The sequence below is a fragment of the Triturus cristatus genome, chromosome 2_2 (genome assembly GCF_964204655.1).
Source record: "Triturus cristatus chromosome 2_2, aTriCri1.1, whole genome shotgun sequence".
NCBI classification, from domain to species: Eukaryota; Metazoa; Chordata; class Amphibia; order Caudata; family Salamandridae; genus Triturus; species Triturus cristatus.
In genome coordinates, this window is record NC_140582.1 from 799,785,853 (window position 1) to 799,798,503 (window position 12,651).

Below are 12,651 nucleotides of genomic sequence, written 5' to 3' on the forward strand. Positions count from 1 at the left end.
ATTGGAAAGGGTTCATATTGAGGTATGGAGCCCAATTTAAGATTGATTCATAGTAGGCTGTGGCCTCGACACTCTCCGAGGAATACTGAAGAGAAACGACGAGATGACAAGAACCCAGTCAAACACTCAAATTGCCAAACTATGTTCATGACTAGAAAAAATGTTTAAAGATCAGCCAGCAGTCCTCTAACCAAATAGTGATAGGTAGTACCACTGCTATAGTATGAATAGGCTGTGCGGTTTTAGATTTAAACCTATAATAACTGATAAAACCCCACTGAAAGAGAAATAGCCCTCACCAGTGAAAACATATAAACACTGAAAAAAACACCTGCACAACCACAAACTAAATGTCATTCAAAGAAAGGAAAAAGAGAGTGAAAGAGTAATTTGTTTTCTTCCTGAAGGGGCCAATACAATGTAACTTAGTTATACAAGCTAGAAGTAAGAAAGTGTGGGCTAACATTTTTCTGCTTGAGTTTTGTTTAGGGATGCCACTAAAATATTGTTTCTTCTTCTTTTAGTTTTTTCCAGTTTTGTGGTCTTTCGCCTAAAGATGCAGGGTTTAGAAGCATGTTTTAGGTCTCGTTTCATTATTTTATAAATTGTAGGGAATCCAATATCAAAATCATATTTGGTATTTTGGCTGCGTTTGATGCTTTCACTAATATGTAAAATGGCTGGTTTCATAATAATCTTTCCTAATATGTATCACATTTACCCGCAGAGAATGGGTAAAAACCCTTAATACATCAGCCCCCAGTTTCCAGTGAGTCAGTATTGATAGTAGGCGAATTGCCAACACCTCAGGCTTTAAACATTCAATGCAAGGTAGAGTGACAAGTATTTGTGAAAAGTGCACTATCACCAAGCATCTGGGATAGTATTTAAAACATGACACCAGACTTTTGGAAAACACGGAACTCCGTGTCACTTGGAATGCGCTGCAAATAAGGTTCTTTCCAAGTTCAAGAAAGATTGGAGTGATATGTTTTGTATTTGCAGTGATTCAGCTACGTATATGAAAAAGTTGTGTGATGACCTGTCAAAATTGATACCTGAGCTGAAGTGCTTCCCTGTAAGAGATCCTTGCCACCTGTTAGATGGTATGCTTCTCAGTCCAAGGGGTTATGAATGCTATATTATTCATGTGGCAACCGTTCACAGAATTTTGCTGAGCGATGATGCCGAAGGCAAGAAATGTGAGGATCTTCGATCACATATTGAGAGTAATGTGGAAAAAAAAAGTACACTCTACTGCATTCTTAGATTTTTACAGGAAAACACAACTGCTGTAGTGGACATAATAAAACTAAAAAACTGGAGTCTGAAAACACTCTTGTCTGCCAAGTGTTCAGCATAATTGGTGAAAGTTTATGAAACATCTCCTTGAGAGTAGGCTGGGCGACACCTTTAGTGTTCTTTGGCACTGCAACATGTTCCATGTTAGAGTGCTTGCCACTTGGTAAGCAAAACAATGGTGAAGAGCAATTAAGGAACTTTTATTTCACAGTGTATGAGAAATGGCTTGCAATGATGCATAGAAATGTCCCTTCACCACCAATGGCATTTGAAGTCAATGAAACCTCACTGTGGTACTCTGTTCTAGATCCCTTCCGTAAAGTCGAATTTCCTCCATAGTTTCAAAAGTGCTGCTTATTTTTGACCACTTCAATAACCCTGAGGGCATAAGAGCCCAGATCTGCGCAAATGTTGCAGAACTTGCCCTGAGAATCGCAATCTTCAAGTGAACCAGTATTGGCATGTAAAGCTATGTCAGTGGCCAGAGTTAACAAATTGTGTACTGGCTGTTTTGGCGTTGCCCATCTCAAGTGCCAATGTTGAGAGGTCCTTTTCACAGAAGTTTACACGGGAAGGAAAGAGCGAGCGCACATGACCAAAGACTCACTGAAGAAGTATTGTATGGTGTACTACAATAAGTTCAATTTGCAAAAATCTATTTGGACCTCATATACACCATACTTACGCTGTCTATATATCATGCACTATCGGTGCAGAAAGCAAGCAATAATATAAGCAAAACATTCCATAAACACCGTAAAAACACTGTTTCTGTAGTTTTTAATGGCGGGAAAATGTGTAACTACTGATAACCACTGTTTTTTTAAATTATTGAAATCACTTGAAAACACCACCAGAATTTACCAGAAATAGAAACTGAAAACAGGAAAGCCTAAGTATGAACCACCAAAAATGGCAAAGGTTCCTCAAAAGCATGCCTCAAGCGTGGCAACCAGGTAAGGAAGGAAGGGAAATTATGACAACATATTTTTTTTACAAATAACGATCTATACACAGGTAAATCCAAATAAATCCGATGCCAAAGGACTAAAGCTACTAGAAATCCCCCCCCCCCCACCCCCCCCCCCCCCCCTCAGGAGGTGAGACTGGAGAATAAGCAGAGTGTTTATGTGAATCCTCATCCTGGATCATTATGCAACAAGAATTGTAGACTCCACACTGGCATTCCGAGAATCTCAACTGGCTCACGAGATCAGGTAAAAAAAGCATGATAACAAAATAAAGACCAAATCGTCAGATAAAAGTTAGGATGAGAACACAAGAGGAAGCCAGCATCACTTCCACCATAAAGATATTGTATTTAAGCTGCCGGAAATTTTTATCTTGTAAGGATAGATTGAAAGGTACACTCACCCAAAAATAAATCATTCTAAATTGTCGATACTGAGAGAAAAGTGTACTGGAGACAAAATCACTTCCAAGGCCATATGAAGAAAATTCGCCCTTGACCATAGCACATCAAAATTGGGAAAAACTGAAGTTATTCTTTGCCCTAGAGGTGAAGAACACATAGGTCATTATTCAGATCAGATTATATTTGGAGTTTGTGCACGGACACTTTTCTACCTCGAAGGTAATAAATAGCGGCTGTAAATGTGCGCTTTTAGAAAGCTTGCTGGGAAAGATCAAATGTTAACTCATGTAGAGCAATTGCCCATCTGAGTAGTGGAAATACAGATGGCAACAACATAACCAACAAATATTTTCACACCATTGTACTCTTCTATAAGAAGCCATGATGTCTTGAAGAGGAAAACGTTTTGAAAATAATTACGACATTTCCAAATCTGAAACGTGTATGCTCAGAAGATTCTATAGGTGAAATCCCTGGAAAAGAGATCGAGTTAGCAAACTGAGCCTACAGAGACTTTATGGTCTAGTTACATCTTGCTAAGAGAAATCCTGGCCAGTAAAGATGCTTTTGCTGAGTAGTGCATACAAATCCTCACAACCATAGAGAATTTGTACCATTGATTCCTGGAACAATTGGAGAAACAGAATATAAAACACAACGGGTATAACACTAAAGTGGATTTTGGATTTGTTAATGTCCCCACTTTTAATTTTGCAGCTGTAAATGACCTAACTAATTTGAAGGTTTCCCTTCAACACGAAATAGGAGAGAAAGCAACTATATCAGACACCCCAGCCAGGGAAAGAAACCGAGAAATAATCGTGCAAGCCAGATCTATTATATTTTTATTAGCATTACATGATGGCACCTTGTCAGTGACACGCATGTGTGAATTTGAAAGTGATCATGATCCTTTAATTGTAATACTTCTTATGTAGGACCCAAAATTCATGCACCATTACGTAGAGACCAGCTTGACATCCCGTAATATGGCAAAGTCTTGACTTGATTGAATAAGTTGGCAACCGACTAGTGTGACTATTCAAAACTTTAATTTAGATGAAGCCTTCAAGGAAAAAATGTGAATCGATCAGTAACCTAGGGAAAAATGCAGGGATGGCAGCAGAAACCATGTATTCTTTTGAGACCCTGATAAGCTTGGTCCCCATCTAAGGCTAAAGGATACCATTCTTAGAAACCATGTAAAAACTAATGTGAGTAACCAGGAGTAGTATGGCGATTAATATCTAAAGGAGAAATGGGTATTGAAAGAAGCTCTGAGAAGAAACCTTCTAAATTGATGGCAGAAGAGAAATTCAGGGACTGAAGTAAAGGCTATAAGCTTCTATTAAAAAACGATAATAGACAATTGTGACAAAAAGCACAGGGCATAGCTACATCTTTTTGTAGATCAGAGGGCTCAAAAAATGTTGGTACTTAGTCAGATGGGGTTATTACGGCCCTTCTTCAAACTTCACAAGAATTGCCCCTGAACGATTGCTGGAACACTTTTTTTTCTTCATACCGTGTCACAAGTCCTTATAAACCAGAAAATGGCAAAGGATATCAAATGAAATAATGTTGAAATACAGTTTTCAATTTAGGATTGACTGAAAATGAAGTAATTAGGGCAGCTCATAGCCCATAAAGTCTTGGACCGGACAAAGTTCCCTCTGATCTTTACTTGTCGAATATCCCATTTTGGCCACACATTTAAAACCTGCATTTAATGCAACAGAGAAAGTAGGGGTGATCTCCAGCTCGTTGAGAGCAGCAATTATAATCATCTTCTTCAGAGAAGGTTTACATGCAGTTGCAGAGAATTATCATCCAATGTCACTATTGAATGGTGTTGGGAACGTTTCAAGGAAACCTTTTCTGAATTCAGGACTGGATTGAAAGTGATCTGATTCTCTTGAGCCTCCTAGCTGGTTTCAGAAATGGAGGTTGGACCATGGAGCAGGCCATGTGACTATTTCACATGTATCAAATACAAAACACTGAGAAAATCAATAAATGGCAGTAGCCTCTTTAAAACATCACCATCATAAGACTACTGCCAGGGTCAGATATGATCCAAAGGAGGAATGTACATCAGACTTCCGAATACCAATTGGAGTCTGTCGAGGCTGTTTATTAACACTAGCATTATTCGATTTGTATATAAATGATATGGAAATTATCCTTGTGGATCTGAACCTGCACGTTCCAATGATGGGAGTTAGGAAAGTCACCCTCCTTCTATTCGCAGATGATGTAGTATTGCTGGTAGAAACAGAGGTAGCCATGACAACACCTACTGAAGGGCTTAGAACGTTTTTGTGATATTCAAAAAATAACATAAATGTCATCAAAACAAAATCTTGGTATTAAATCTGAACACTGTTGAAAAAAGAACATTCCATGCCAGAGAAGAAGCCTTGGAGCGTGTTTATACCTTTTGACTATGTAGGCATTTGGTTCAACCACAAACTATCATGGTTGAGGCAATTGGAAGAGAAAGCTACAGAAATGAGACGGAATGCCAGAGCCATATTGTGCTGCAAGAATCATTTTGGCGGTGAGTCAGTAAAATGCATGCTGCAAGTATACAACCTGAACTTAGAAGCTGCATCCTTGTAAGGAATGAAATTGGGGAGCTACAGACCAGGGCCCCAGCTACAAAAAAAAAAGAGAACCGCTTTTTATGGCAGATGCAGGTACAAGGTACTCCGATTGAAGCACTAAATTTAGAATTGGGTGTAACCAGCATTGAGCTAGCAGTTCATTTAAACTCGTATTGGGGTAGACTATGGACGAATCCTGGAGTCCAAATTTGTCTAAAAACTCTTCTTGACGTCCAGGAAAAAAAAACAGTAATTCAGAATAGAATGGCTGCTTTATGTCAAATGTTACTTGGGGATCAAAGAATGACCTGATTGATAATTTGATTACCCAGAGTCTAATGACCAAATCCAGTATTGCAACAAATTAAAAATCCGCCTCTGGAAATAGTCTTCATGGTCACCCTTACAACATCTGGTGAAAGGAAGCTGACTTATCGTATTTGGAAGTCAAATCCTCAAGCACTTATGAACCTTATATGGGCCAGTTAGCACCAGAGCTAAAAATAAGTCTTTACCTAAAATTTACTCTAGAAACTCTTCCAGTTCTACCTTGTGTTTTAAAAAAAAAAAAAGGGTCCACCATTAAAGACAGCTCAGAATATTGCAACTGCAAACTTGGTGAACGAGAGAACTCATTTTATGCTGCTCTGTTCTAAATCTCTGGTTCCAAGGAAGCAGTACCTTCGACCCCTGTTTTTGAAGTACAACATAAGATCCTGTAGATAGACCCTGGTTTTGTGCCAAAGGAGTGACTTGGAAAATATATTTTCTCCGGTTGCATCTTGTATTTTCTCTGCTTAGAAACTAATGAGATTCGATTTTAACTTTTTCATTGACTTTAAATGCTGCATTTACCTTTTAAATATTTACCTGGTTGTTGGACCTATTTTTGTATGGCATATTAGCTGGAACAAGTATAATTGATTGATTGGTAACTCAGATTGTCCTTAAATGTAACTGCCTTTCCTTCCGCTACCTGAAAGTTTCTTTTTCCACTTAAGATAGAGCCGAATAATTTCCCTCCAGAGTGCGCTCAAAGTTGTGTTGATAGCCCTTCAACATATAAGCAGATGACGGTCTATCCAGTTTACTCATTAGCCTTGCTAAGGAGTCTTTTTACAACAAACATTTCAAAGATGATGTAATCTGTGGAAACACGTCATGTCTTTCGGGCCAGTATCTCAGGCTATCTCTCACATCTGTGAAGAAATTGGCCCTTAAGGCAGTCAATCTCAACATACGTGATAGATGTGGCCCCTTCCAGTTTTCTGTATTCTTTTTTCTGAGCTGTGGTACTCCATCATAGCTTTTGTATTCGAAGGTCAACTTGGTGTGCAGTTTATGGATAAAGATGCAGAGATGGACTGCTTTTAAAATATAACCCTAAATAGAAGTGTCAAAGGATTACTGAAGTGAACTGTCCATCGACAATACTTGCAAATCTAATTTAAAAAAAAGAATAGGTAATGAAAGTTGACGGATCTATAAAGACTGGACGCTCACCTCTGTTTCTTATTTTCTTATCTCCCTTAATTTCTGCCCCTTCCATTTATTTCTCCATATCCTTTCCAGTCGCTCAAGGATTTCACCATCTTTAATTGTAATAATTTCCTTCTTTGCTTATTTTAACGTTTACTTATACGTACCTTGTTTGATGTTAGCATTTCAGATGTATCAAAGACCTAAGTGCCCAAAGCACGTTTTTTCAATACACTTGTGGTTCAATTTACACTTGCTTAAAAGCAATGCGGTGTTCGCACCAGTGAAGAATACATATTTTGTCAATATAATTAAGTGAAGTACCTAGAACCGTTTCGGTGGCACTGCTTTTCAGAACAGTATTCTTCCCTTTAAATCTGTACAAATTACCACCTAAATGTAACCTGGTCAGAGCTATCGTCTAAAGGCATGTGAAAAAAACTGGAGCGCTATCGTCCAACAGCATAGAGTGCAGACAGATCTGATCTCATAATGGTCTCCAAATTAATTATTCTAGTTTATTATGCATGCTATATTGATCTGTGCTTTCTTGCTTGTGTGTTTCTTCCTAAACGTGTTTTTCAGGATACTGCATATGCATGTTTTCTACAATTAAGCTGTGTGACAAAGGTGTTAACATAGTGTTAAATTCTTCTTTTTCAGGTCATCCTCATAGAATTTTTACCAAAGACTCCAATCTTTCGACCAGACTAGCATATTCCTAAATTTCTAGAGACTTTTCCAAGTATGTTGTCTTTCCAATGGTGCCTTGCTAGGTGCTCTCCTGGTGGTGACATAGCATTGGTTCTACAGAGTCGTGTGGTCTTTTTTTAATAGATCGTCCAAAGCATGGATGTGTCTCAGTCTGATTTTATGCAAAATGACAGATAAATACAATGTTCCTAATGGAAATGAATTCTGATGCACATAATATGCACATATTATTTGGCCACAAATATCTTACCTGTGGAAGTAAGCAGCCAGAAGAAGCCTTTAAGTAAATGTGCTGCTCCATCTCCATGCACTTAAAGGAATTACAGATCTTTGAGGATCCGTTTGATGAAGTGGGACTATTGCAATTTAATTGTTATCATGGGATTTTTATTCAGTTTGTTTTGGAATGCTTACTTTAATAATTTGATTTTGGTGCCGACCAGTCACTAGTAGTGAGCTACATTTTGTTAAGTAATATTTTGGGGCAAAAAATATCACAACATATGGAATTTAGTCTTTGATAAGGGGATCATGTCAGCTGGTTCTGCGTCGGTTCTACTTAAAATAAGGTAAACAGTCTTTAATTGTACAGGAAATGCTGGCCTGCAAATCCTGGTTTCTAGGACTGACGATTCCAGGTTTGCACTAGGATTGCAACTTACTATAGTGGCCAGGTTAACACCTTGATGACACCTCACATATTTACTTCCCACTGATGGCGTTCATTTCTTGTGTTGAGAGTAGTACAGCTATTTCTATTGGTACAGCCAGTAAAGGTAATTTCTTGTATTGTCTTCTGTCCTAAGGAAAATGATGGATGAGAAATGTTGGTAAAGATGTCTTTCCATTGACAGAAGCCATACAGCATCTCACAAAGCTAACATTTTAACAGGGTAACTGCAGTAATGCAGATTAGACCTTTAGAAATAAATTGGACAACGAATATATTTTGAATCCTAGATTTTGTTAGGTTGTGTAAACTGTATATATTGCACACAGTTAACGCATTTTTATTAAAAATGTGGCTATGTAATGTGGGCTTGGGCCTGGCCAGTTATATTTCTGTGTATAGCAATCTTTTTTTGTATAAGCTGTATCTCCACGTATTTTAGTAGCCTAATGGACAATTGGTTATCCATTTGTATGTTATGCTTGAAAGTCTGTAATAATACAAAAAATGTGCTGAAATCTCCTGGTGATGCAGCAGTACTGTTCAGCAACAACGTGAAAATGTTTTAAACAAATATGCTTTGCGCAAAATTCAATGTAGCCATATATTTAACACCACTACAAACATACCTTCCTCTTCATGTGTCTACTTTTGTTTTTTAACCGTGTACGTTTGGGTGCTTGGAAAACATGCGTGTACTTCTTATCCACCAAACATTGCATCTTCTTTAATTTCTCACCATTAACAGTGAAGTCACTTGTCCTTATTCCATGGTTGTTTGACAGGAGGCACTAGCTAGAAAGTTTACAAATTTTCTTTTGAGATGCCTTGTTCTTGGTTTACACTTATTCTGTATTTGGCTAAATATTTTCACTTGCAAAGTGCTGTTGCTTTTATTTCTACTCCAATATATTTGTTGAGTTTAAAAACTTGTACATTTTGATGTCTTTGAAATTCTTCTGTTGACTTTTGTTTGTTATCCTGTTAATCACATTGAGGCTATAACATACTCCGAAGTGAATATATACCCAATCCTAACTGGTTTATTGTGATTACGAACAACTCACATTTGTATTATCATTTATTTTAAATTGAATAAAAAGTGTCTATAAAATGGATTTCCCTTGGTGCCTTAATCATTCCTTATATTGACATGTTATGCACAAAAGACAGTTATTATAATTTATTTCTGTTTTCTGTTACGGGACCAGTTTCCTTGTTACCAGTCAAGTAAGTATGCATTAAGCTCAGAGTTCTTAGCTCATTTAACACGGTTATGGATGGGTATGTAATAACACTTTCTGATGGATACATCTGCCTGTGGATTCCACACCTTTTGAATATCCCCCGTGCCAGCATTCCGCAGAAACTTTTTTCCTAGCTCTCCTCGCCGACGAGGTCGTCACAATGCCACAGGTCTCCGCTCGCGACTCCACATGACGTCACCGGAGCCATAAGAGAGCCTTGTCGTGTTAAGACGTCCGTTCCCTTTCTTTCCGTGCCATCGACGCGTAACGGTTGTCTGGGACTCTCCGTACTTCTTTCGTGTTACTTTATTTCTCCAGGTTTACCTGTAGCTGTACGATGGCGACTTCGAGAAAGTCGGGATTTAAGCCCTGTAGAGTGTGGGGGTCACATGTCCATCACTGACCCCCATGACGACTATTTGTGGTGTTTGTCATCGGACCACGACCTGGAGGGCTGTTCATGCTTGCGTAAATTGAACCCGAAAGCCTTGAAAGAGCGTGCGGCCAAGCTTTTCATGGCAAAAGCAAGAAAAGAGAAGAGGGTCCGGAAAAGATCCAAATTGAAGTCATCTACCTCGCATGCTTCGAAGTCGAAAAAACATAAAAAGAAGAGGAGGCATGGTTCTCGGCGTCGTTCGTCGAAGGGAAAGGCTTCGAGGTCACCTTCTCCAGCACCTCGACTTCGACAAAAGGACTCTGTGTCTCCATCGCCTTCGCCATCTCCTCAAGCAACCCCGATTCATTCTCCTTTTTCTAAAGGTTCCCCGGTGCGGTCGCTGGCACCAAGTGGCTCTCCGGCTTTGGAGGGCATACCGGTTCAGGATGAGTCTTCCTTTCGTAGCCTATGACAGCCTCAGCAACTACAGCAACAAAACCCTCTTTACAAGTCTTACAGATGGAAAAACGGGTCGCCCGCGAGGGTCAACCTGTCAATTCTCCTCCACCTCCCCTACTCCCCCTGGTAACGCAGGAAAGCAGCCCTAGATCCCCCATCCTGGAGCATGTGTGGGGTCGGCTGTCCCATTTTCTACAGGATTGAAAATCGGTCACTACAGACCTTTGGGTTTTGAATCTAGTAGAGAATGGATAGGCCCCTCCCTTCTGGGAATTTCTTCCTCCTTGCCAAGGATTCTGTTTGGAGGATCATTTGCTCCTTCTCCAGAAGGAGCTCCTTGCTTATTGCAAAAAGGTGCGATAGAGGTGGTCCCGGAGCAGGAAAGAGGTCAGGGATGCTACTCCCGGTATTTTCTGATTCCCAAAAAGGATGGCAGGTTACGCCTGATCCTGGACCTCAGGGTTTTGAATTTTTACCTCAAACAGGAGAAATTCAAGATGCTGACCCTTGCTCAGGTTCTTCAGGTGCTGCATCAGGAAGACTGAATGGTGTCGATCGATTTACAGGATGCGTATTTTCACATCCCCATCCTGAAGTCGCACTGGAAGTATCTCCGTTTCACTGTAGGGTCGCAGCACTACCAGTTTGCGGTCCTTCCGTTTGGTCTTACTACTGCACCTCGAGTCTTGCCAAAGGTGATGGCAGTGGTGGCAGCTCATTTCAGAAGGGCGGGGATTCCAGTTTTCCCCTATCTGGACGACTGGCTGCTCAGCAGTTGTTCAACTTGGGTTTTTCAATAAATGTGCCCAAATCTCACCTGGTGCCCTCTCAGCGCAACCTGTTTATAGGGGCGGTACTGGATACTACTGTGTGTCGAGCTTTTCCGCCTCCCCAAAGGATTCTTGACATTCAGGAAATTATCCCTTTGTTTCACGATGGAGCGGTTGTTCCAGTCTTGAAGGTCCTTCGCCTGCTCGGTCTGTTTGCTTCCTGCATTCTGTTGGTCAACCATGCACGCTGGCACATGAGGTCTCTCCAGTGGTGCCTCCGCATGCAGTGGTTTCAACACAACGGAGATCTCAGGGAGACGGTCAGGATCTCCAGAGACACTGCAGCAGACCTGACTTGGTGGAGCGTGGTGTGGTAAATATTCTTTTTACCTTGACTGAATTTCATGCGGAATCTAAAATAAAGTAAAATAGCTCAGAATAACAAGAGGCAGAATCCGTGGTATAAGAGATTTTCTGAATGGGCTTTATTCCAAAATGGCCGACTCGAGTGGCGGCCTTCAGGTTCCGTCACCACGAGGGTTCAGGAAGTGAAGTACAATACTTTATTGACAAGAAGTAACTTTTATAGGTCATACATTACAATGAAACGAATGCAAAAGGCGTAACAATTGATAAGAGAAATGACATAGTGGTACGTAATCGAAACTAGGCGTAACAAGGAGCAGAAAGAAACATGATTGGCTCTGATTATCATACATAGGTGGATCTATAAGATAATACTTAACATAGATGCGCGCGCAGCAGCATGACGTGTGATTGACGTGCAACTAGGGGGTGAAGGGGACTTGACATTTAGCTCTACATGTGGAGACGAGAAGTCTGGGGGGTCAAGTCAACCTAATCCCAAATCATATCTAACATCCTATGTTTAGAGAACTATGTTATCCGCAAGGAAGGACTCTCGGACAGAATCTATTCTATACTGACTGTGTGTGCGTGTACAAGCGTCTAAGTGTCTATATGAGATGCGAGGGGCAAAAAACTTTCCATGGCTACAGGGCTATGAATTACTTGCAGGAGGACGGAAAGGCCGAGTCCTTTGCTTGTGAGCTAAAGGAAGTGTTTACCTAAATCACTAGACAGGAATGCATCGGCTGAAGAGCAAAGTAGATAATTCGAAGGTGAAATACAGCTTCTTGGCAGGCAGGCAAAACTGGCCGAGGCAGGCACCGTTAGCTGCACAGGGAGTAGGACAAAGTTCATGGATACAGATGCGAGCTCAAGCTGAAGCTGTCAGAGACAGAGAGCAGGGAAGGCTTTGAGGACAGAATCGGGCCTACTTGCCTGAACTGTAAAAATGGAGTAACTTAGCCATATAAAGTCGGTGGCCTTTCATACTTAGGAATCGAATATCCAGCCCATTGATGGCGGATCTGACAGAGAACATGTTGACGGTGGACGCACATATGTTTGCGTTTGGAAACTGGAACTGGAGGGAACATACATGTACTTGTGACATGCACATAGAACCGTTGGGGTCCAAGATAGGGGACATAACTGATCAGGAAAATCCACATTTCCACATTCCCTCCTTGTCCCCTACTTGCCCTTCAAGAGATATCAATCTTCATCATTCCATCGATTTGCTCATGGAGCATCATTTCTTCTTCCTTCTTCTTCCGGCATTTTGAA

At 40.4% G+C, this 12,651-nt stretch overlaps 1 protein-coding gene across 1 annotated transcript in view; it reads left to right on the plus strand.

The window, feature by feature from the left end:
- The window catches only part of CHIC2 (cysteine rich hydrophobic domain 2), a 196,876-nt gene extending 187,612 nt beyond the window's left edge, over positions 1-9,264 (plus strand). The window contains exon 6 of the mRNA XM_085642094.1: positions 7,426-9,264. Within this exon, the coding sequence (XP_085498220.1) occupies positions 7,426-7,476 (51 nt within the window). The 3' untranslated portion in view covers positions 7,477-9,264. The remainder of the gene's footprint in view (positions 1-7,425) is intronic.
- Positions 9,265-12,651: the final 3,387 nt, after the last annotated feature.